The sequence below is a fragment of the Hetaerina americana genome, unplaced genomic scaffold (genome assembly GCF_022747635.1).
Source record: "Hetaerina americana unplaced genomic scaffold, ioHetAmer1.1.p SCAF_2, whole genome shotgun sequence".
Lineage (NCBI taxonomy): Eukaryota > Metazoa > Arthropoda > Insecta > Odonata > Calopterygidae > Hetaerina > Hetaerina americana.
Genome location: NW_027286763.1, coordinates 84,421,723 through 84,446,454, shown reverse-complemented (window position 1 = coordinate 84,446,454; position 24,732 = coordinate 84,421,723). Strand labels below are relative to the sequence as shown.

General features: G+C 39.4%; 1 protein-coding gene across 1 annotated transcript; it reads right to left on the bottom strand.

Annotated features, from left to right (window-relative positions):
* Nucleotides 1-217: 217 nt before the first annotated feature.
* LOC139688239 (cytochrome P450 6k1-like) lies at nucleotides 218-23,262 on the bottom strand. The gene is made up of 8 exons (XM_071585695.1): nucleotides 23,106-23,262; nucleotides 16,461-16,701; nucleotides 14,315-14,623; nucleotides 9,820-10,016; nucleotides 9,116-9,329; nucleotides 3,756-3,977; nucleotides 2,290-2,541; nucleotides 218-593 (listed from the first exon to the last, which is right to left on the bottom strand). The coding sequence occupies exons 2-8, from the start codon at nucleotides 16,678-16,680 to the stop codon at nucleotides 406-408; spliced, it is 1,602 nt and encodes a 533-aa protein (XP_071441796.1). The 5' UTR covers nucleotides 16,681-16,701; nucleotides 23,106-23,262; the 3' UTR covers nucleotides 218-405.
* Between the last annotated feature and the right edge of the window lie 1,470 nt (nucleotides 23,263-24,732).

Here is a 24,732-nt window from a genome sequence, read left to right as displayed (position 1 = left end):
AACTCAGTGCAAAACTTGAAGCCATGGTTTTCCAGATGTACTTATGTACTGTAAGCATGGGAATACTTGCATTGCACACCACTGTAACTGCATATGACAATGATATACATGAGAACATTTTGTATTGAAAAAAATTACGAGGTAAAAATATTATAATTTTATGGTTTTCATTCAGATCTCCCTAGAGTAACAATGCAACTATGTACGAAAAAAGCACTTGTTGGTCTCACGTATTGGATATTTTTATTATCTTAGGATCTGCATCATCTCCTTGCACAACCTTTGAAACCTATCAATAAAGTCATTTGTTACCCTTAGTTGAGTATCGCCGAACTTGAACGCGTGACAATAATGTTTAGCACGTTGAAATTATGTAGAATTTATTTTGAGTCTTCTTTTCGTCTCTTAAGAAGCAGAGGACTTCTTCCTCTTGCTAACAGTCAACATCAGGCCATCCTCCGCTGCAATCAGGAAAGATTTCTTATCCAGAGGTATCCTCTTCATACCTTGCAGCTCTTTCGGGAGTGAGAATTGTACTTTGGCAAATATATGAATCAAACCCGTTTTGATTTGCATCTGTGCAAATCTCATTCCTGAAAAGTAAAGCAATTGTTTTGAGCGCATGAAGCCCATGGAATTGATTTAGTTATCGAACGGATTAAATTCATAATTACACCAGTCGTCGGCGCACTCAATGAATCAAATGGTGAGGCACCAACATTAAGAAATTATACACGAGAAGAAGCGATTGAGATCCTAAAGAAATTAGAGGATGATTTCAGTGTAAGAACAGCCATCACTATGATTTTTTTCTTTGCGGGTGCGACATTAAATGTGAACATTTACGGAACAATGCTAAAATGACAAACCTTGTCCACGGAGGTGGGAGTAAAAGTGAGAAATTGAAAATTAGGATCCTTGGGATGGAGATACAGAAGCATATGCCGGTTTGTTAACGTGGAGAGTTGCTTGGGATCGGACGTCGACCTGTAGGAATAGATGAAACGGAATATAACAAAAACCTTCATCTATCACCCTTGAGTTAAAGATGCAAGTTTCCGTTATATGCCGTTTCATCTATTCCTACCGGTAAATGGGAAGGAATAAATACTGGGAAAGGCAAAAGAGAGAGTAGATAATTTAAGGTTAGGCAATTGATGACTATTAAATTCATTTGAAATGGAGTGGAATTTTGTAGCTGAAATTAGAAGATTGAATGGGGTTGGAATACAGTTGGAACGACAAGTAGCATGTACATATGTACATATATTAACGCTTAAGTTTGACAATTTATATTCTTTACATCGATTACGTGATAAATTCACTATACTATCAAGGCATGAACAGTTATGCAATATTTAAATCAAGCCCGAAATGCCCAGTACAGTCTACTCATGATTGACTTTAATCGAATCGAATATATCCAACTTGGAAGGAACAATCCGACTCATGTGATATATGAAGTATTCTTGCAAGGAGGGCTCGACCCTGCGGCGTACCACATGTTTTTAGAAAATGTTTTCATCATATATTATAGCTCAATTTTATTTTGTTGATTTCATTTATTATTATTCTATGTCAAAAATGCATGCTTAAAGTAAGGAAGAAACCAATAATGGTTGTGAATACACCATTAAAACTCTGCAGTTAAAAAATGTATTATTTTATTGCAATTTGAAAGCTTTCGTTTATTCACATCATTTGATACTTGTGTTCGTGTATTGTAGCAACATTCAAGAGAGTTTCGCGAACTGCCCCCAATTATGAAAAACTACTAATAAATTAAAGAAGAGTAAAAAAGGTTATACTTTTTATAAATTTGTCCTGGAATGTTCAGGAGAAATTTTTTGTCATAATTTTTGAATAATATTTCTCGCCCTTCATTTCATTTGGGGGGTATTATTCTGTGTAATCCGTACCCCTCCCCTCTGTATGCCTTTTCGTTGCTCAAACCTATCAGATACAGAGATAATATGGTAGCAACGCAGAAACAATCTCAAAAAATCGTCGGGCATTAAAACATTTACTGATAATTGAATTAGTCAATAGTTATTAATTTATCGAATAAAAAAGGAATACAAAGTTATTTACGCTGTTTACTAGTGGACTTGTTAATGCCGGACAGTACCCCCATTCATTGAAATGAACCTATAAAATTCTGAAACTAGCGGTGTCCTGCCGGAATCCGAAATTATATCTGTGATAACAAAAAACCAAATTCTTTCTCTTAACTCGGTCTTCAGAAGAACCGATGAAAAAGATTGTTACCCATCCGTTGAGGGTACTCACCGATACAAATCCGTGGCCCTTCTCCGAACGGCATGAAAGCGTAACTTGGGCGACTGTTTTTGGCTTCCTCGCTGAAGCGCTCGGGGTCGAATTTCTCCGGGTCAGGGTAATATCTGGGATCGTAGTGTATTCCTATGATAGGCACCAGCACGCTCATTCCCTTGGGAATGACAAGGTTGAAATCCGGATTGCGGTACTCCTGCGTACAGTACCTGTCCAAGGCAGCAAGGGCCGGATACTTTCTCAACGTCTCTGTGAACATGAAAAACATTGAAAAGAAAAATGTTTCTCCGCTTACAGAATAAACTACCATAAATTATACTATGAGCTAAATTAGATTACCTTTTTCATGCTTTTAGATTGTGTTCGACTGGAAATCGTGATGAAATTGCGAAAGATGAATAATATCGGCCCTAAATCCAAAAGGGTGTCTGGGACCGTCCAGTGCCCAGATATGTGCAATCACTGTCTTCAACTTAATGGCCAGTTTGTCAAATGTGGGCAAATTTCGTATGGCACTTAGCCCAACAGTGTGTGTAATTCATTCCTTTCACCGTGCAGCCCGCTGTTTCCCATAAAACCTCAAATATGGAGTTAACATATGAACATCCAGAAAAATACTCCTTATCTGAGCTTTATCCTCATATATCGAACCAACCTTTGGATTGAAGGCTGGTAGTTGCAGATTTTGTACAAGGGTGTTCCTAACTATCGTTCTCCAGACTCACCGATTACGTTGCCAAGCAAATACTAGCCTAACCACCTTAATCGACTCGAAAGCTGAGTTTGATAGTTGAGAGTAGAGTTCACCGAACATAGACCTACTACGTGCGGAATTGACATATGGGGGTAGGATGGGCAGTTTCTTTCTCTATGTCGCAGGAAGCTTTTTTGATCTAGCAACGAGTAACCTGGCAGGTTGTGTGAGAATGGAAGTGTCCAGAGGTGTCACCCGTATTTGGTCCCGTGCCTTCCCGTCACGGTCCGAGCGCTGTCCCACCTTGGGTGCTGGTTCTACCAACGGGGTACATAGCTGCTGAATACATGTTTTCAGTCCGAAAATTGCGTTGGAAGAAGTCTTGAGGAATATTTGCTATCACATTCCAAAGTCTGAAGGCAGTCAATGGCGTGCCGAGAATTAGGGAAAGGTGAAAACGCCTATTTCTGACATTCAGTGGTTGGCCGGGACTTGGGCTGCGATAATTTTACGTGGCTTTGACAAACTGGGGGACATTTGAGCGACTGAACGCCACCGTAAAATAAGTATTAACATTTTCCCAATTTTGAGGTTCCGTTGATTCACTAGAGAAATTTGAAAATTATATTAGAAATACCTTCATCGACTAGTCTGGGACAATCGTATGGTGCTCCTTACGACGCTTTTCAATTGACTTCACTCACCCCTAACAACTTATGACGCATGATACTGGTTTATTAAGTCGTCTCAGACAATAGTGCCTTCTTACCGTTGATCACTTTGTCCAAATACGGCATGCTGCGGAGCGTGTCGTAGCTGATTTCACCCTTATGCTCTTCTAAAGTGCCATCTATTTCCTTTATTAGCTTCTCCTGGCAATGAGGATTCCTCGCCAGCTCGAGCAGGGCAAAGTTCAACGCAGTGGACGACGTCTCGTAACCGGCGGCGTAGAATACCACGGCGTGTGCCACAAGGGAGTCTCCGTCGAAATCTGGAATCAGTTTGGCTAGTAAGTGGTTTGTCATCTTTCAGAAACAGATATAAATAAATCAATCAATCAATCATTATATAAATTGTAATGTCTTTCTACGGAGACAGTAAGTTGGAAGAGGACACAGTAGGTTTTGCTTTACTGTGAAATTAGAGAAAATACTGTTTGAAGTTAGACGAATATACCTTTGGAATGAATACTGGAAACGCAAAGATTAGGAGGTTCACAATTTACCTTCCAAAATAGGGACTTGAGGCTTTTGGAATTCGTTCTTCGTCGGAATATCGGGGAGCCAAGTGAGAAACTCGATTACAAAGTTTTTTGTGCTAAAGGTATTGAGTGAAATGGCGTTTAATGTTCTCAAACTTCGAAAAAAAACTGTCTACTCCTCTAAATTCACGAGGTACAAACTTCGACATCTTTGTGCTGGAAGCATGTATTTCCAACTATGTGCACAAGTACGTGGTCTGTGCAATAAATGCGTGACCTGGTGCAATCTGCCGGCCATGACGCGGACTATAGCCCCACCCACTAGCGGTGCTAGTTGCCCGAGATCCAATGAGCCGTCACTGCGTGGCGGATCGTCGAGCTGTGCGTATGGTGCCAGTTATGTTACTTTCTCTTGTCCTTGTTTTTACTGTTTTTCGAAAATGGAAAGTGACGAAATCACGGAGCAACGAATCAACATCACGTTTTTTTGAGACGTGCGGTAAAAGTTTTCAAGAAATTACTGAAATGTTGACAACTGTTTACAGCGATAATGCTATGAAGAAAACATCCGTTTTCAAGTGAATTAAGCGTTTTATAGATGGCCGACAAGACGCCACGGATGATGCAAGGCCGGGACGATCTTTAACCATCTGTTCTGACGATAACATTGTTCGTGTGCGGTCCCTTAACCTTATCGATCATCGAAAAACTGTCCGAATGATGGCTGATGAACAGAATTCAGGAAAATCAACAGTTCACCCTATTTTAACCGAGCATTTGGGTTTAAAAAAATGTGCGCAAAAAACGTATCCAAGCTGCAGACGCCAATTCAAAAGTTGAAAAGAGTTGAATGTGTTACTGACTGGAAAAATTCACTTGAAAACGATACTGGATTTCTGACTAGGGTAATCACTGGTGACTAATCGCGGTTTTACGAGTATAACATTGAACTAAAATCGCAAAGCAAAGGCTGGAAAGCAAAAGATGAACCTCGAACCAAAAAATCAAGAAAAAGTCGATCGAAAATCAAAGTAATGCTCCTAATATTCTTTAACGTCGAAGGTGTTGTTCATCATAAATTTCTTCCTGAAAGATAAACAGTAAATCCTGAGTTCTACCTTACAGTTCTCGAGCGTTGGAGAGATCGTGTGCGACCAAATTTGACTCTAGGCGATGGATGGATCCTTCACCATGACAATACACCTTCACATTCAGCATTAATTGTTCGCCAGTTTCCGGCAAAAAAATCAATCACCATCCGTGATCATCCTCCTTATTCGCCAGACCTCGCCCCCTGCGACGTTTTCCTATTCCCAAATTGCAAAAATGTGATGAGGGGACATCACTGGGAAGATGTGGACACATTAAAGCAAGAAACGAACAGAAAACTAAAAAGCCTAACTGCCGAGGACTTCCAAGGGTGCTTTAAACAGTGCCAAATAAGATAGAATAAGTGCATAGCAACAAATGGAGAGTACTTTGAAGGGGACAAAATCGATGTAGACTAAATTTTGTAAAATAAAGTTTTTATGGCTTCAGTTCGCGTATTTATTGGACAGACATCGTATAAAAGGAGGAAGGAAGTGTTTGGAGTTCAAGAGGGACTTACTGTAGTGTCGGATGCCGGGTTGTGTTTTGCTAGGAGGGGCTAGTTAACTTACCTTTGAACAGTTGTATAGGCTGTATCCACTAAAAACCTATCTTAGCCGGTAGAATACCAATGATATTATGTCCAACATCTACGTAATAGCTCCCTTCTCCAGAGAAGAATCTCAAAAGGTTAAAACAATCACTGGCATTTTGTGAGGAATTTATATACAACAGAGGCGTAATAACAATTTCAAAGAAAAAAATGAAGCCTTGTTACGATTTAAATTTGAATACACCATGAAGCAATCCTCTTTATAATGAGAAATAATCCTGGTAATAATAATCCCATAATATTCTTGAAATTCCAGTCAACATTTGCGTTAGCATATTTAGTTGTAGACCGCGGAAGTATCAGGTACCTTTTGGAGACATCACTGTCTAAAAATAAAGCAACAATATAGAACTTTTCCTCCCAATAATTTCCACAAAATTATTTTGTGGAAAAGTGATATATCTTTGCTTTATTATGGATTCTTTCCGCTACATCAACTCTGGAACTGTTTACCTTTCATGACTGTCTATTATGCTTGCCATGTGTTAAGCCCATGTTTCAATATGTCGTTCTGTGTATGGTAATATTCACTATCTATTAGTGCGTAGCAGCGATAAGACGGCTCGAAGAAACAGTTAAAGCGTTCCTAGTTTCACTGTAAAAGTTGCTGACCGTTCGCCTATCAGCAGATTAATTCAATGGTCATTTAATGCGTTCTCAAATCAGTGATATCAAAATAATGCTTGGTTACCAGTAGTCAGCCTTACTTGGCCAGGAATTTTGATAATTTGTAAGTGCAAAGAATTTGAACGGCGAAGGATCTCAAGTTTTCCCAGCGAATGGACACGAGGGAGAGTTCTCAGGTCTCCCACAGGGTCGCAATATTGGTCAGCATCGACATTTCGGAGGGTGAGTCTGCCATCCTCTTCAGGGTGAATGAAGTTTCTGGGTCTTAACATTCAAATTGGGTGCGCAACTAATGCACTGCATGTGTAAATCGAGGCCATTTTTAACATTATGTTAAGTCTAGTTGCAATAACAGCACATTGCTTCCTGAATGCCAAATGTTTTACTAAATTTTAAAGGGATATTTATACTTATTTCTACATGTTTTTTTCAACGTGCTTTTTGGAACGGAAGGGCATTGGGGTTATGGCGTTTATTTATTTATCGATTTAATTTGGCGAGACTTATAGTCCCTTCTTCCACCTAACCCTTGCATTACAGACACTGCATTGAAGGCAATCACATACCACCAAGCCCTAGATGGAGGAAAATTCACCTAGGCGGGAATCGAACCCGCGACCTCTGGGTTGGTAGGTAAGGACGTTACCCCGCCACCACCGGGGCCGGCGTTGTGCCAACTGGAAATAAGAGTATCCCGGCGGAGAATTGTATTCCCCAAAAATTCACCTGGTGCCATACCCGAGGAAAGGTCTTCTAAGAAAAAAACGTAAAAGAGCACGATCGAATTAGAAAACCCAGTGCACGCCTTCTCGTAGTTTTCTGCTGACGCGATACTATATTGCAATTATAATTAGTGTTGGAAATGCACCCTGCTCTGCTTGGAGAGTGCAGTCACTGGCTTTCAGCTGACAACAAATGGCTTGCAACGTACTGCTTGGAGAATGCATTCACAGCGAGGAGTATGAATAGGTATAAAAGGAAGGACAAATAAGTGGAGCTAATAGGAGGCATTGAGATCGAACAAGGAAAATACCGACGTTTTGATAGCAAAAATCGCAAAAGCTATTGCACATTGAAAAATGAATTCCCTATGCTTTGTGAATGTTTTGATAGCAGTGAAACTCCAGATATCGAGGCGATCAAAAATACATTGTAACTGGCCATTGCACTTGAATTCAGGTAACAGCTGACTTAGGAAAATTCAGAATGAAATGTAGCTCATCGTAAACGATTTATGTTTTATTAACAGGATGGAGTAAATATCTGTGCTGCTTTCTTATAAATTTATTTTTGAACGTTGGCACAAAATAAAAATCTAAGTTTATTTTGAATTCATTCCAAGAAATGCTGAACATATTTCTAGGAGAAACTCAGGGAATATTGGAAGTAGTTTCAAAAAATACCTGTAATTTGCATTGACGTATTCCGGAAGATACAGTCGTTTTTGAAATTATTTACGCTCATCTGCGAAGTTTCCAAATTCACTCTGGGAATTATTCTCTAATGCATCACGAAGCTTCAGAATTAACTATTGCTAGTGATTATTTTTGCATTCATCCGTAAATTCAATTACATTTTCAGGATAACTATTTTTAATTTCAAGTGGAGAGTGCATAAAATACGAGGCCTGGCCAGGAAGTAACCTCCGTTTTCGTGTAGCGTGAGAATTAGTGAAGACAGCCGAATAGTCGCTGTATTGATGCATAGAGTGGGCCAGTACGCCTCGAGCTGCAGTGGTTGGAAGGTCGCGCCGCTTGTCGTTTTTTTACAATAGTGAGTCAAAACGAACAATAAAATGGAAATTCCCACCAAATGTTGTCCGTTCAGTGATAAGCTTTTTGTTGATAGAAAAAACTTCAAAACTGCTTACTTTCATCGAAAATTTGTGGGAAAATTTCGAAAATTTACCAATCTTCAACGAAATTGACTTTTAGCATAATTAAGCTGAATCCGAGCTAAAATGAAAGAAAACGAAATCAGTGTTTTGATAATACATTTAATTTAAATAGCGTTAATACCCAAATCTGCCAAATGGGTACGATACAATAACGTTCAAGAATTAATAAGTTGGGTATTTGGAAAATTTTATGAAGAAATGCAGTCGCAGATATTTTTATATTTACGCGAATTTCCTCCTGAAAATAGAAAACGTTTTAACGTGGAAATTACCGACAAATTCGATCATAAAAACATGTAAGATTGCTCATTTGTAAATGTAAATATTGTAAACACAGTAACCATCGTCTCAGAGTTATTGAGTTGTTTATCGGTTGGAATTGAGCATAACCAGCGGAGATAAAACTGAGTTTTGGATTTAATCGGAGATTAAAGGTAACCTTCAATCTAACGGGACCTCATAAAACCTAGTCTTAAGGTAGTAAAAGCGGTTAAGCTGGTACATACGAGTGTATGATATATGTAGAGTTAATAATCAATAAGTGTTTTCACTTTTGAAATCAGGCGATCAGTAGTCTTTGAAAAGTTCTCTCAAACAGGTTTTTGTTCTTGTTGATGCACAATCCTTGATCTCCAATGCAATTACTATGGCGATTTAAACGCTAGAAGAACAGAAAAATTCGCGGTCCCGCTTGTTACTTACGCTTTGATATTTTGTCTTTGTCCTTGTGTTGATCCAGTTTCATGGTCTGGTCATCCCCTTCCTCGTACACTTTCCCGTTGTTCTTCAGCTGGATCAGCATATCCAAGTAGTCGCCCCTCTGAGTGCCCTTTTCCTCCCTCTCCTTCACCACGCCCCAAACTACTTGGCGGAAGAAATCCGCCACTTCCTTTACCACAAACACGGAACGGGTGATCTGGAGGAGAAGATCGGATTGCGGTTAATATCCAAAGTGCGAAACTATTATGCTGTAATTAAAAGCTGTGTCAATATACACACAGGTAGGTCAAATCACTTTTGTATATAATCTGCATAACACCAACAACCCTACAGCTGATATTTTTAATTATCTGAGCGGTGTTCAATTCATTAATGAATATGGAAATTAATATTGCTAATCATCTTTGATATACATTTTCAATATCTATTATTGATTTGTCTCGATTTATTTTTTCAAATGTGCTCCAAGTTTTTGCCTCGAAATTGAATGAAAATGATTAAGATGATATATTAGCACACACAGCACTTCAAGTGCATTTTACTTAAATATTTCGATGACTTTTAAATTAATGGTTGAACAGTACAGTTGAAGCAGTCCACGAAACAATTTTTTTGTCGTTTCAAGTCTTGCTAGTTCGAAGTACATCTACATGTTGGAAATAATTTTTAAGTACGTACATACTTACCTTCACTAGGGACGAAAATTGAAAAATTATCGTCGTGGCTAAGCTGTGGCTCAAGGTCCTCTCAAATATTCTCAGGCCCATCTTGAAGAATTGGTTTTCAGGATTTTTTAATGAATTGGTTTCGATACCGAAGGCACAGGAGGCAATTACGTCCGTTGTGTACCGCGCAGCGTACAACCGCGCGTCAATTTTTGGATCTGGCGGCCGAGAACATAAGAGGAGCGTTAAAATATCCCGAAAATATCTTAAAAACATTACTGCAGTTATTGAGCATTAATTTAAAATGCCACTTAGTGCATATGGCTCCAAAAATAAGTCGTTCAGGAAATACCAAAAGCAAATAGTGTGGAATATTGAGAATAAAGGTGGAGAAGAACGGAGAGAATAAATTGTGCGGAAAAGAAGGCAAAAATAGTGCTAGGAATGGTATGGGAGTAGGAGAGGGAAGGTTGTGGTATACGGAGGATCTGACAAGTATACAAGCCAGAATGGATTAGGATATGACGCAGGAATGAGCTGAAGATTAATCAGAATTAAGCCAAGGTAATGCAGTCGACGTAGGAAAGTTAATCTCCAGTTATGACGAGAAAGACACGCTGGAACAAGTGGAAGCATTTTGATGCTTAGGCTGCGTCATCAAGAGCGATGATAGAAGCAAGCAAGTGGTCCCATAAGTACCCGGTCTGACCTAGAGATGGCGGTAGTTGTTTGAAAAATATCATTGTATTAGAAAGTACGTAATCTGTAAAGCATATGTTTAAAGTTTGAAGACGCCACGTTGTTTAGTATTTGTTAGGCAGCCATTAATAGTCAACGTTTTCAGTGAATTTATGAAAATGGAGAACATTGGTCATCACTATGTGATACAATACTTTTATTGAAAGGCCTCAGCCCAACCAATATAAAAGCTGAACTGGATTCCCCTCTGGGTGAGTCTGCTCCTTCGTTTAAAACAGTAAAATATTGGGTAGCAGAGTTTAAAATAGGCCGTATGAGCTGTCAAGACGAGCATCGCATTGGTTGACCAAATGAGGTGACAACTCCAGAAATGGCGAATAAAATCCACAAATTGATACTGGACAATCGTTGACTTAAAGTGCACGAGCTAGCAGACATAGCAGGCATTTCAAAAAGTGCCGTACATCACATATCAACCGAAAATTTGGACATGAGAAAGCTGTGTGCAAGATGGGTGCCACTTGTGCTCACACTTGAGCAATACCAGTGTCGTGAAGATGTTTTCATTGAGTGTTTAGTAACGCTTCTCGACAGCAAAGCAGAATTTTTGCACCTTTCCATAACCATAGGTCCATTACTTCACACCTGAGGCAAAAGAACAATCAAAACAATGGATTCAAAAAGGAAAGCCGGCTCCAACGAAGGCGAAGACCGTTTTATTTGCAAGCGTCGGTTTTTTGGAAAGCGCGTGGAATAATTTTAATTAGCTATCTTGAAAAAGGAAAAACTATCAACGGCAACTATTATGCGAACTTATTGCAACGTGTGAGCGAAGAAATCAAGCAAAAGCGGCCACATTTGGCTAAGGAGAAAGTGTTGTTTCATCAAGACAATGCACCAGCTCACAAACCCGTTATTACAAGGGCCAAAATTCATGAATTAAAGTTTGAATTGATACCTCATGCACTCTATTCGCCAGATTTAGCCCTCTCGGATTATTTTCTGTGCACTAACTTGAAAAAATGGCCCGGTGGTCAAATATTTTCCAACCGTGAAGAAGTGATGTCGGTAGTTAATGGTTATTTTGAGGAGCAAGACAGTTCTTATTATAAAAAGAGTATTGAACATCCCTGGGAAAATGTATGCAGCTGAAAGGAGATTACATTGAAAAATAGAATCATTTTTTTCCAAAATATTTGTGTTTTCTTTGTTGGGTCGGGTACTTTTGGGATCACCCTCGTATAAGAAGAATAGGGTTGACAAAGAAGGCTTACTTTGGGAGGAAACAATTTGTGACCTGTATTGGGGCCAACATTTACGTTAGTACTGTGAGAATGGTGGCCAAAAGACAATGGAGGTCACTTAAAAGAAGAAAGAGGAAATTGATTGATCATGGTCTGAGGCACGTACGTTTACCGAAGACCATGACTGAAGGGATCGCGAAGAAAGGAATGACCGAAGACGGTCAAAAGTGAATTATCAGAAGCAAGTGATGGAAGACGTTAGCTGAAGGAACAGTGAAGGAACGAACCGTTTAAAAAGTAACAATTTCTTAGAAAGTAGCTGCCGGTCACCGGCTTAAGAAGTATGATTATGAGATACGGTGTCAATATACGCTCAAATATAAGTTAGAATCTCTTTCATCTTCATATTATTTTGTACCCTGCTAGCCACCAATAGGGTGTGTGGCAGAGGGTGATTACATACCAGACTACCCTTCACCCAAAACACCTTTCCCTCCTAGCGCGGTCGGACATACTATACGTTATTTTATTCTGATCTCTTATCGTTCGTTGGAAAAATGACATATTAAATCTATCTGTTCTGCAATCAATATTTCGAATTTTAATGACATAATCCCTCTAACTGTAGTACGATGGGGCTTATAAAGCATTTTCGACATCATTGCTTGAGAGACACCCTTCCAATTTATCCCAGAGACTTTCGATGAGGTGAAAGAGACTTGTGTCTTGTTCGGCAAGCGAACGCCATTTGTATCCTTGAGTACTGTTTTACATTTACTCTTTTCTTTTTTAATCTCATATCGTTTCTATGAAAGTTTTTTATTGAAAATTTGTTTACTTTACTTTGATTACATCGCATCTCAATGTTTGACGGGATATACATTGCGTGTCATGGGTTTGATTCTATTGATCATAAAATCTCCAACCAAACAACATGGTTCCTGCAAAGGTATTTGACGCACTTCAAGACTTTTTAATCAAGGACACGAACAGAATTTGACAATTAATGGTGAGGAGGAGTGATGGTGATGCCATGAAAGACCCTGCCACACTTCCATATACCTACGATAAGAAAGGATGCATGGTTGAAGTTAAACAAAATTAATTTGGAGACTCTTTTGTACTTGCATTTCCTATTGGTTGGAGTAGGCAATAAAATACATTTAAGTTCTGTAACGGAGAGTTCGGAATGAGCAGGGTGGCAGAATCTGACTGGAAAAAAATTTTGTATGCGAAGTTTATGCATATTCCTTACCTCTATTCCGTGGAATCTAAAACTTATAGGCTAATATGGTTTACTAGTAGAATATGAGGGAAGGGTCCTTTTACGACTGAATAAATCAAATATAGGCAGAATTTATCCAGGAAAACTGGCTTTCGGTTTATGCTGATAAACCGGAGAGTGTTTTATACACGCAGCGCCTAAAAGAACAGCATCAAAGTTGTTGAAGGTAATTAAATAATATATCCGTCCAGGGACGTGTTTGATATACGAATGTTAAACAAGTTTTAGTGGCATATCTCATCTACAAGGCTACAATTTCATCCATTTGTCTGGAAACCACAGAGAGGGAATTTTCAAGAACCAGCTACTGGGGAGCAGGTAATACGATCTTTCACCAGGACAACGCACCTGCTCACAAAGGTGTATTGGCGATGGGAAAACTACGAGATTTGGGGTACAGATTGCTCGGCCATCCCCCCTCTTCTCCTGATTTAGCACCCTCAGACTTCCATCTGTCCCCAAACTTGAAGGAATTTTGTTTCTGGGAAGCGCGTCGCGTCCAACGAAGAAGTTGAGAGGGGCGTAAATGGATATTTTCACAGCCTTCCAGACTCTCACTTCCAGGAAGGAATACTGATGTTAGAGAAACGCTGGACCAAGCGTGTTTTAGTCAAGGAAGATTATGTATAAAAATAAAATATTTTCGTTACTGAAAATCGCTGTTATTCATTGTCAGACCGAGAACTTGTTGCCTTAACCTCTTACTGTCGAATTTCTGTGGGTCCTTGAAAAGCGAAGAAACAATGTAGAATTTGAGACGTGAATGGGCCCTTCTAGAATAATATCTGTGTTAATTTGTGTGGCGCCAACGATGCACTGGGAAGGACTTTTTTGAGCAAATAATCTCAGCGTTACGTAGTTCAAATCCTCTGCACTGTAGTTTAAAGTCTTTCAGTGCTAACATACGAGTACGGAGAATTGCAACAAAACAAATATCCGCTTTCTGAATTAGACCCACTGATTCTACTATATTCAGATGTTGTTCCGTGGGTGTACCAACTTCTCTGATACGGATAGGGATAGAATACAAACCAGTCAGACCTGGATATCCTCTCTTAGTGACTTATACACATTTTTCAATACTCTCACTCAAGAACTATTCCAATATCTTTGTAAATAATTCTTGTAATTTTAAAACAAAGAATTGGAACTACTAACCCGAAGAGCCTGATAAACAGTGACCGGCTTGCGTGAGCTATCTTCCTCATAAATTATAATGCGAATATCAATTTAAAAAAATTTTGAAGAAGAGTCTCGAATTTTGGCGCGCTTCTCACGACGCGCTCACCTGGTCCCTCGGCCGTCTCCTCCAGCGTGGCCACCAACTGCTTTGCTTTGGCCACCATTAGCGGGTATATCATCTTCATCTTGCCGGAGGAGAAGGATGGACTCAGACCCGCCCGCAGGGTCTTCCACCGGGCACCCCTCGCCATGAAGACGTTATTCGCGACGACGGGGTCGATGTCCGGGTCGGCGTTTGCTATGTGGTGCTGGAAGTTTGAGAGGGCACTGCGGATCAGAACGTCCTTGATGAGAATGGGATCCATGACAACAAGGGACGGCTGCAGGGCCATATAGATGCCGGAGTAAGGTTTATCTGCGCAAAGAGGAAGGTTATGAAGATTAGAGTGTTGGTAGACTACCAATGTTCCTCTCGCCTGAGTCGAGTGAATTTTCTGCAATCTAGCAGACACGGACAAAGGCGTAGCCAGGATGGGGAGAGAGCGATCCTGATTAAGCCATGCCTCCATCAAATTATTACTCCCACAAAATAGTTGGCATGGCTGAATACTATTGGTAATGTCATTTTTAGAGGGAAATTCAGTTGTTTTTGTAAAAACAACAAACATTTTTATTTTACACATTTAATCATGTTATTTTGAAGTTTCCCCTCGACCGTTTTTTATGGATTTTTGAGTCTAATATTCAAGTTGCAATTCATATCGTCTCAGATGGAGGAGATATGGATGAGAAAAAAGAGGAATATGGCTATATCTACAAAAAATAGGCCAGCATAAATTATTGACACAAAACAGAGACCTTACGGAATCATAGTATATTCTGTGTCGTGACGCATTTTGTGTCATTAATGTGAACTTTTGGACTAAAGGAATAACATCTCCTAGTATGTGGGCGGTTCAATAATTCCTTAAAAAAATTCAAGAGATGGCGCTCGTAGTGACAGTAAAAGCTTTCTTTCAGTAAGCCTCGCTCTCACTAGACTGCTGTTACGGTTTAGGTATTGTATCCATCACGTGGGTATATTTACATTGTCCATTGAGGCAACAAACTTTTGTTTATTTAGAAATATGGGAAAATAAGTTTCGTTCGGCGATTAAACACTTCTATTTAAAACGATCAACACTGAAAGAGATCAAAGCCGAGTTGGTCGAAGCTCATGGCGCATCTGACGACTGCCTACAATTGGGTATATGAGTTAAAACGTGGCTGCTCGTCCACAAATGATGACCATCGTTCTGGACGTCCAGCGGAAGTGACTTCATCCGAAATAATGACAAAATCCACGAAATGATTTTGAGTGATCGACGGATCAAAGTTTGCGAAATAGTTGAGGCCACAGGCATATCACATGGTACAAAGCTTTCAACTTCATGCGAAAGATCGGATGTGAAAAAAATCTCGACAAGATGGGTGCTGCGTTTCCACTCGGTGGAGAATGAACGCAATCGTGTAGTCCATTCGGAGGCTGGTTTGGCGCCCGTTCCCGTCGCAATCCTGACGAGTTTCTGCGTCGGTATATATCTGTGGATGAAACATAAATACACTACTAAAATTCAGAGACAAAGGAAAGTCGAAACAGCGGGTTTCTAAAGGCGATCCGGCTACGAAGAAGGTGGAATCGGCCAACAAAGTGATGACCACGGGTTTTTGGGATGCACGTAGAATCATCTACATCGATTACTTACAAAAAGGAGAAGCGATAAATGGAAAGTACCATGCGTCGTTATTGCACCGACCGAGCGAAGAAATCAAGAAAAACCGTCCTTATTTGGCAAAGAAAAAAAGTTCTCTTCAGTCAAGACAATATACACGGGTGCACACCTACGCTGCTTCGATGGTGAAAAGTATGGAATTGAAATAACAATTATTAAAGATTCAGCAGATTTGTCCCCGTGGCTGTTTTTATTTCCAAACTTGAAAAAAAAACGTCTCGGCGGCAAACGATTCACGTCAAACGATGAGGTATTCGCGTGATGTTGACAATTAAAAAAATCTACCCAAAATTATTTGTTTTTCTATATTTTTCCTAAGGACTTATTGAACAACCCATTTACATCGCATTTGAAAAAGATGGGTTCGAGACAAAAACCATTGCCCCCCTCCCCTCCTACCTCACCTGATTTTCGAGATATGCCATTGGACGGGGACGCCGCTCAGAGCGCGAGAGAATCTCTCCAATTTACCCTCCTTACCAGACACTTGGCGGTAAACGTCGCGCATCACATCCGTGAACGATTTCCTTCCCAGGAGCAAATCGTTGGCATTGCCGAACGGTAACTTGGGCGGGATGTGGTGGATTCCTTTGCGACGCCAGTACGTCAGGCGCCACCACGCGAAGGCGAGGAAACTCGTCGTCAGTACCGTCACGACGGCCACGACGATCTGCAGCACGCTCCAAGAAGTCCCCGGCATGGTCGTTGCTTCCTTGAGTCCCTGGAGTATTTGGGGGGAGAACGGAAAACACAGAGAATGGGTTCAGTAGTATTTACGATCTAAAAGTTCTACGTTACAAAGAACGGTCATCATTGCGTCCGACGCCATAGTAAAAAAGTCATCGTTTTTGTACTTTCAACATTTTCTCAACTGGAAGGTAATAAACTGACTTCAATCGCTTAAAATAAGATGTGGGACTAATGAGTCTGAGTGAAGTCAGTGAAAACCACTAATTTTTGACAAGTATCTGTAGACCGGCATTAGCTTCGCGTTGACCGTAAGTGTAAAATAGAGCATTATAGTGATAACTAGTGGTAGTTGGGGAGGGGACCGACAGCTGAGGTCATTTGCGCCATAGGGGATGGACAGGAAAGGATGAAGGGTGGAGAGAAACCCGGCGTCGGCATTAGCCTACTCTTTACGAAAGGCGCCAAGGGGTGCGCAGCTTAACGCCCCATCCGACGGACTCACTTGGTCCGGAGTCACCGATGCTCTCTCTTGGTCCAATGTTTGTGATTATTTCTCACGCATGGTTGCAAAATCTATGAAGCACGCCACTTTGTCGAACTACTCGTTCTATCGGCGGCGTGGTAAATGTTCAAGGTACGCAACAAGGGAATCATGGTGTCTGACTGTCCTGCCCCTCAATATTACCCCGATGAACTGAAGGAAGATTAATGTCAACAGAGATTATAAATCTATTAATCATTTTATATATTTAATTATTTTTAAAATTAAAAATGGTGCGAGAAAGTTTGGACGGAGATTTTTTTTACAGAAAAGCAACATAAAAACTGTTAAGAACTAATGCAAAACCTATGTGAAAAAATAGAGTGAAAAACGTCGATATGGTTCCAAATGAACTGCAGAAACGATTCAATCTGGTCCAATCAAGTATTCTATTTAAGGATTCTTGTTACGGCCCAGCATACCTAATGATCGTCTGTTAACCGTCGTGGCTTAATCTTACGATGCATCGGTCTTAACTAGCTTCAATTCCAACACACTTGTCTCATTATCACCATAAAATGAAGTGTCAATAACACAGCGAGAATCATGCTCATTGCTGACTGAATTTCTAGATGTAGTATTAGACCTCGTTTTGTCCTTGCTGTCCCATCCTCATGAAACTATAGTAACTTGCAATTTTCTTATCTCCTCCTGACGCCAACGGAACGGCAATGAGGAGAATGACTTGGTGATGATTATTCATGTAAATAATGATGTAGCACTATTCCAAGGCTTTTCCTGTACAGAGAACAGAGATTTTAGCTGAAAAGTTTTCCGTCACTTTCTACGTGTATAAGCTGACACCGGAATGAATTGCAGAATGTGGAATATAAATTTTTTATTGGTTGATTTTATGCTGCCATTGATTCTGTTCAATTTTCATGCTTATCCATTTACGAAAAATTAATAGCCATAATGGTTGAGTGATAGGTGTCTCTTTAAAGTTACCGTCACTTTCCTACGTTAATGAAATTATAAACATGTCATCCAGTTGTCGTCTCTAGGAGGTCAGTCGGGAATTGAACCGGCGAACAGTGGGGGCAAATACCGGCGAAGGAACAAAACATAACAAATAAGAAACAAAAACAAATATTTATTGTTATCATTTATGATGTTAGACTGGATAGAATGTTATTAGAGCTTCAGAATCAAAGTGTCAGGTGGGCATATTACTGTTGCCATCGACGGAAACGCTGGTGTAGGAAGCCAAATTCACATTAATATTGCAGCCTATCGATTTTGCTTATGCAAACTTTATCAAATGGAAATAACTCTTGAATGCAAGTAAAATTGAATATTTATTGCAAAACCTAGTTTTAAAGACCAAATTCCGTAATTTACAAAAGTTTGAGACAATTGGTTTAAAATTTCACCCATTATTTGTATTAAATGGCTAAAAAATAATACAATAGTGCCGAGATACTTGAGTACATTTTAGTTTAAGCTGTAAGCAAGTAAAAATCTGAAAAACCTATTGCGCTTAGCCGCGTGAAAGATTTAACTAGACAAAAGAAGATGGTCGGTTTCCTAAACACGGTACCCCACATTATAACACGTGAACGGGCATTGCGTAGCAGAAATGGAGCGTATCTAAATATAGCTACGTAATGGTTACCGAGGACATATTTTCCCGCGATTTAATGGGATGGTGAACTTAGAAAGCTGTACACTTTTCAATTCATATGATGTCCTTGAAAACTTGGTGTGGATTTATCGCAGTTTTTTGCGCTAAACTTTTAATTAAATATCAGTAGTGTTAAAGTGATTTTATTGTTATCATCTTTACTATGCTTGCAGTATATGGGACTGTTTTAGTCAAAGCGACTTTTAGTAATTTATTCCGTTCCTATCATTCTGATACAATTTATTACCTATGCAATAATAGCCCCCGCGATTGCGTTTTTCTTAGCTCCATAATACTTCAAGTACCTCCACTGTGATTCCATAATTGTCCCCGTGAGCCAAGTGCCTGTGAAAGTAACTACGTAATCGCTTGGGTTTCAAACAGATTTGGGAGCTGGCGTAGAAAGAGTTGAAGTCAAAACGTTAAATATTTAGCAAGTTCTAGTCAACGCATAAATACGCTTTCCGTCCAATAAACATTTTTTTCCGATACCGTAACTTCAGGAATTTCTAAAAATCAAAATTTACATTTTATGGTTAGGAGACGACAAACTTGGGACGTTTCTCTCATCCGCTACATCTATTGCTATACTGTTTTAGCAGTAGTTTGCATTGACTAAGATGATTCGTTGAATTGACTATCGCTACAGAGGTCGTTTCATCCACGGTCGAGTCCCTTGCCACTACATGTGGTTCATCCACTCAACCCTAATTTTTATTTGTTTGCAAATAAGTAGAAAGTTAATGGAGAAAATAAAAGTGTACAAATAAAGGAAGTGATGAAAATGAGTGGAAACAGGAAATATCGCATGAAGAAATTTTAAAAAGATATATCACAGAAGAAGAAAAACTTGGTTGTAAGTGAATTGTAAATGCAGTTTATCATCTAATTTAATACGTAGTTACAATAACTTGGTCAGGACTCAATACTTTCAATAGCTTAGTTAGCTCTAACATTAATGTAGTAATGAGACGCTAATATGATAAATCTTTGTGAGTAATTAATTAAGAACAGTTTACCAAGTAGGTATGGCAATGGCCTAGTGGATTTTGTCATTTGGTTTCACATGAATGCAAGTCTCTCGTTGTTCATATCATTTTTCACAACTGAAGCTTGTAGCTCTTCTTGTTTTCCTCAGCGTGTAAATTCTCACTGTGATCGTCGGTTGGCCCTCACTTTCCTAAACTTAATTCAGACGCAGAATTCAAAGCAAATCTAATTGCATTGAGTGTAGAATTAATAATATAGACGAAAATGACACGCTTGAGCCAAGTCAATATTATCAAAAATGTGTCTACCTACCTTTATACCTGTAATAGTGTGAAAATCTACGCAGGCAAATACAAATTTGAGTTTAGACAGGGGAAGGAAACATATGTCTCCATTAAGGTAAAGGAAATAGGGAACTTAGAAGGGATATAGAAGGAACTCGATGGAAAGCAAGGAGAGCTGTAAACATGGAAGAAATAAGAAAGCAATGAATTGCAGGAGAGATGATTAGGATGGGTAGGAGAATGTATCGGAGGGCGGGGAACTCTTTAAAAAAAATGAGAATCTTGACGTAGGATTGTGACTGCACGAGTCAATGTATCCTATTAATTTTGGAAAAGTGCTCTACAACTTATTTTGGGCTAGGTCAGAGGCACCAATTTTTGAAACTATTCAATTTTGGTTGTTCCTTCACAAAAAAATATTTTATATCAATTGAACATAGGCGGGTAGGTGCTGTTATGTTAGCCCTATTACAAACCTCAAACAATCACAAACCCGAAAACAGGTTTTTGTGAGAACGACATGTATTTCTGCACCACCAATCCATAACTCTTGTGGAGATAGTCCTCCACAGCCAAAAGAGCGTGCATAAAATATTAGATTTTTGATATTAACTTACGAAAGCTAACACGAAAAGACCCTGCTTTATCATCCTCATTTGATTGTGTGCACTTAAGGCTACAAATGGATTACATTTTATTAAAATGACGTTTGCATGACATCTCGATGGGGGCTATTTTAAATGGAATAGCGGGAACTGCGGGGAAAAAATAAGGGGTGTGGAGACGAAAAAAATTACCTTCATAGAATAGGATTGGTATGGGTTTTCAGATAGTCACCCTATAATAATTCAGTAAGTCGAGGGATTACAGCTACTGTTGGATGCCTTGAGGGATCAATGCGTGTGATTAGTATCACACGCATTGATCTTGATTGATAATATGAAAATAATCTCATGAAGAGCAAACTAATGAGATAATTATGAGCAGAAGGGCTAAGTTAAACTTTGAAGCAGGAGGGAATAAACTAGAGCAAGTAGATCAGTTCATATATTACTACATGGGAAGTACTTAACAGAAAAATGGGTTAAATAGTGGTGACATTATGAGGAGAATTGCGATAGAAATAGAGGCATTTTCTAGGAGGGAATGGATGACAGGTATGTTGAGTAAAGACGTAAGGAAATAAATACCAACCAGTATTGTTAGGCTTAGCTCTGGCTGTTCCCAAAACAGAGGCCTGAGGTAGGAGGGTGGATTAGTTAAATGCTGATAAAACTAGTAAGGCTAGGAGAAAGACAAAGTATTGCATATTGTGGGGAAGAGAGGAAGTGATAGGTGAAAATTCGAAGAGAAGTGGATGGAGAAGTTTGGAGATAGAGGGGTGTTGAAGGTCTTCATAGGAGGGAGAATGGTGAGTGGGTGAGGATGGGAGAGAATGGGATCTTTGAGAGGTATGAAGGTCGAAACAAGGTATGATAGACGAGGAAAGAAAATATGTAAATATAACAAGAGTGTGAGAGAAACTGCGTAGAAGCTCACGGCGATGTATGATGAGGGAAATTCCAAAACTAACTCTAAGTGGTAGTAAAAAAATGATGATAGTAATTTAATGGTTGGTTGCTTAAAGACCCAGCTTTGCTCGTTGAACGGGGGCTGATTGCTAAATTTGGAGTCCATATTAAAATGAAATTTCAATTATTTCCAAAGGGTGTAATTGCCTACTCAAAACCAGTTATTCTAACAAAAAGGCTTGGGAAATGACCTGTAGCTTATAACTGCAAATTATATGTATGTGATTCTCAAAATGAACTTTAGGCTGTTATGTATGTAAATATTTTAACAGGAATGGATCAATATATTTGTATAAAACTTCGTATCCTTAGTTTGTTGGACATGGTAAATTCATTGAGCTAGGTATCATTTTTGGTAAAAAGCATGTGTGTCCCAAAAATACAGTACAGTGATAAAAAATTCAAGATATATAAGTAATGGAAACTTCGATTAACTTCGATTCGATTCATTTATCATACATCCTAAAATCTACGTGCATTTCATAAGAGTATTTCTTTTAGAGCTTTGTTTTCCTTTTGTCTGGAAAAAGCGTTGCAATAAAAAGGGTGCTTAAACAAGTAAGAGCACGAAATTTCGAGATATTATGCAATTGAATTGAAAAACCGTTTGAAATTTGCATAGGCTAGGCTTGAAATATAAAAAAATGTGAATATGATGTACTAAACTGACATGCAGATTTGAAAAACGGGCAGCAAATGCTATCTATGGCCAGTGTCAACGAACGGCCATGCGCGGAAGAGATGAAGGGATGAACACAATTGGTTTCGAGTTCTTCGCGCACCTACTGAAATATCACCGTTTATGCATAAGGTAAATGAAGCTAACAATCCTGTACTTAAACTGCATGCAACGATGAAATCAGTACTGTGCACAACCAGAGAATAATCACCATGGATTCGGGAGGTTAAACTTAGTAAATTATGCATGAAAAACAAAAAAACGGCAAAAAAAATTGAATTTCACTAGATTCCTGTACTTTGATTTCTTGAATTAGTTGGAAATTAAATTTATATACGTATTTAAATTAATTTAAAATGAAAAATAATTTAACCATTTCAACTTTAATTTTCTTTGTTCGCCTAATTGCAAACCCGCGATCAGCTGTCAAGAAAGCGCGCGAAAAGGGGTTTTTAGAATGGACCGGTGGAAGAATTCATTCTTTCGCCATCGAGAATTGAGTGCGAAGCTTTTTGAATTTAACGAAAACATTCGGGACAACCGGTGAGATCTTAAGTCTCCCGTAAGAGATGAAACCGGCGATTGCGTACCGACTTAAAATTTCCCGGAAATGTACAAAGTTTCAAATCCTCTTCACACTAGAGAAATAATAATAAATGTATTTTCACGCAATTGGATGACTGTGATGGATATGTCCAATGTCTGTGTGTGAGAGAGAGAGAGATCCTGGGGGAAATTCAACTTACGCGGGTGCACCACTAGCTCTTCGAGTTGTCTCCTCCGTCTCAAGTCCAGGGACTTATTGTCTCCTCTTCCGTGCTCGACGGGAGCATTGGTTATGACTCCTCGATCTCACGACTACGCAAAGATCTCTCCGGCTTATTAGACTGTGCAGTTTACTGCGAGCCTACCGAGATCCGTCCCCGACCAAGGGCGTAAATACGACTAGATAAATAATGGTATGGGGATACATTCACGAACATAAACACGTGACGCGCATGACGATGCGGAAAAAGATAGAATAGTCACTCCGGGGGAGAGAGAGTGTGGGGGAATAGACTTCGTTCCCATCGCTAATGTCAGTCAAAGACGTTGATCGATTTGAATTAAGGTGAGTGGAGAGCAGACAATTACGAATTTTCAGGGCATGGGGACCTTAGCGCTCCGCTCGGATACGTGGAAAGTCTAGTTGGTAATTATTATGGCAGGCGACTGGCAGCAGCTGGGGGCTGGGAGCCTTTGGGGTTACGTGGGTGATTTGATTGAGGTAGTATGTTCGAATGGGGGAAAAAGGGTAGAAAGAAACCCGGCGTCGGCATTTAGCCTGCTCGTAACGAAAGGCGCCAAGGTGTGACACAGTTTAATGTCCCATACGACGGACGGCCTACTCTAGTTTAAGCGTTCCCTACATAACACTCATGTCTCTGATTGATAGAAAAAATGACAATGTCTCGAAAATTTTACTTTTCGAATTGTCATCTCCACCTTGAAAATTGAAAATATGTTAATGAGATCAACCGAGGCCGTACAATCAAATGTCGTCAGTTAGTTTCATTCAGTCCCGCAAGAGATCCAAATTGGTAGATGAACGATCTATTTAATGAAATCTGAGGATTAAAAACCCTTGCAAACTTTGAACTAATTTTGAAAATATTTTGGCAAAGGGCACTGCCTCTTTGGAAAAATTACAGTTTCTGCCCTAATTTTGGCTATCCAAACCAATTACTAATTCTTCTGAACTTCCTCTCACCCGCTTTCTCACCATTCTCCTTTTCATAACTGATTTTAATGTGTCCAATCGAGCCAATGCGAAACTCTCTCTTTCATTTTTATTCACTCTAAACCAAATCCTCCCTTCCTCCGCCCTATACAACACATTAATGTCTTCCTCTCTTTCTCCCCTACTATATGCACTCCATTTGCTTTAAATCACGTATTTCCGTCTGCTTCTTCATCCCAAAATAAGCTTTAAATAGGTCATTTGATCACAAAAATATAATGGTGACCGTTTACTCTAAGACTTTTCGTAGAGGTCACCGGTGGTAGCTCGAATTATGCTGATTGTAATCAACTTTCTCAGGCGATAATTGAAATTTTCATCGACGAATTTCGATATTAATTGAGAAGAGCTTTAGATCAAAGTACGCTCAAACAGTGCCTTTGACTCGTTTCAGCTTGAAAATTGAAATGATATACAAAAAAGGCATAATTAAGCTTTATAAGGAGCCAAGGGGACGTATTTTAAGGCCGCTTACTTATAATCCTTAGCAAAGGCTCTGAGGAGAGACTCGCAATTTTTCAACTTGATACCATTGCCAATTTTGGATCAGTAAGTGTGACTAGAACAAATGATAAAAATGAAGATTTATCTCT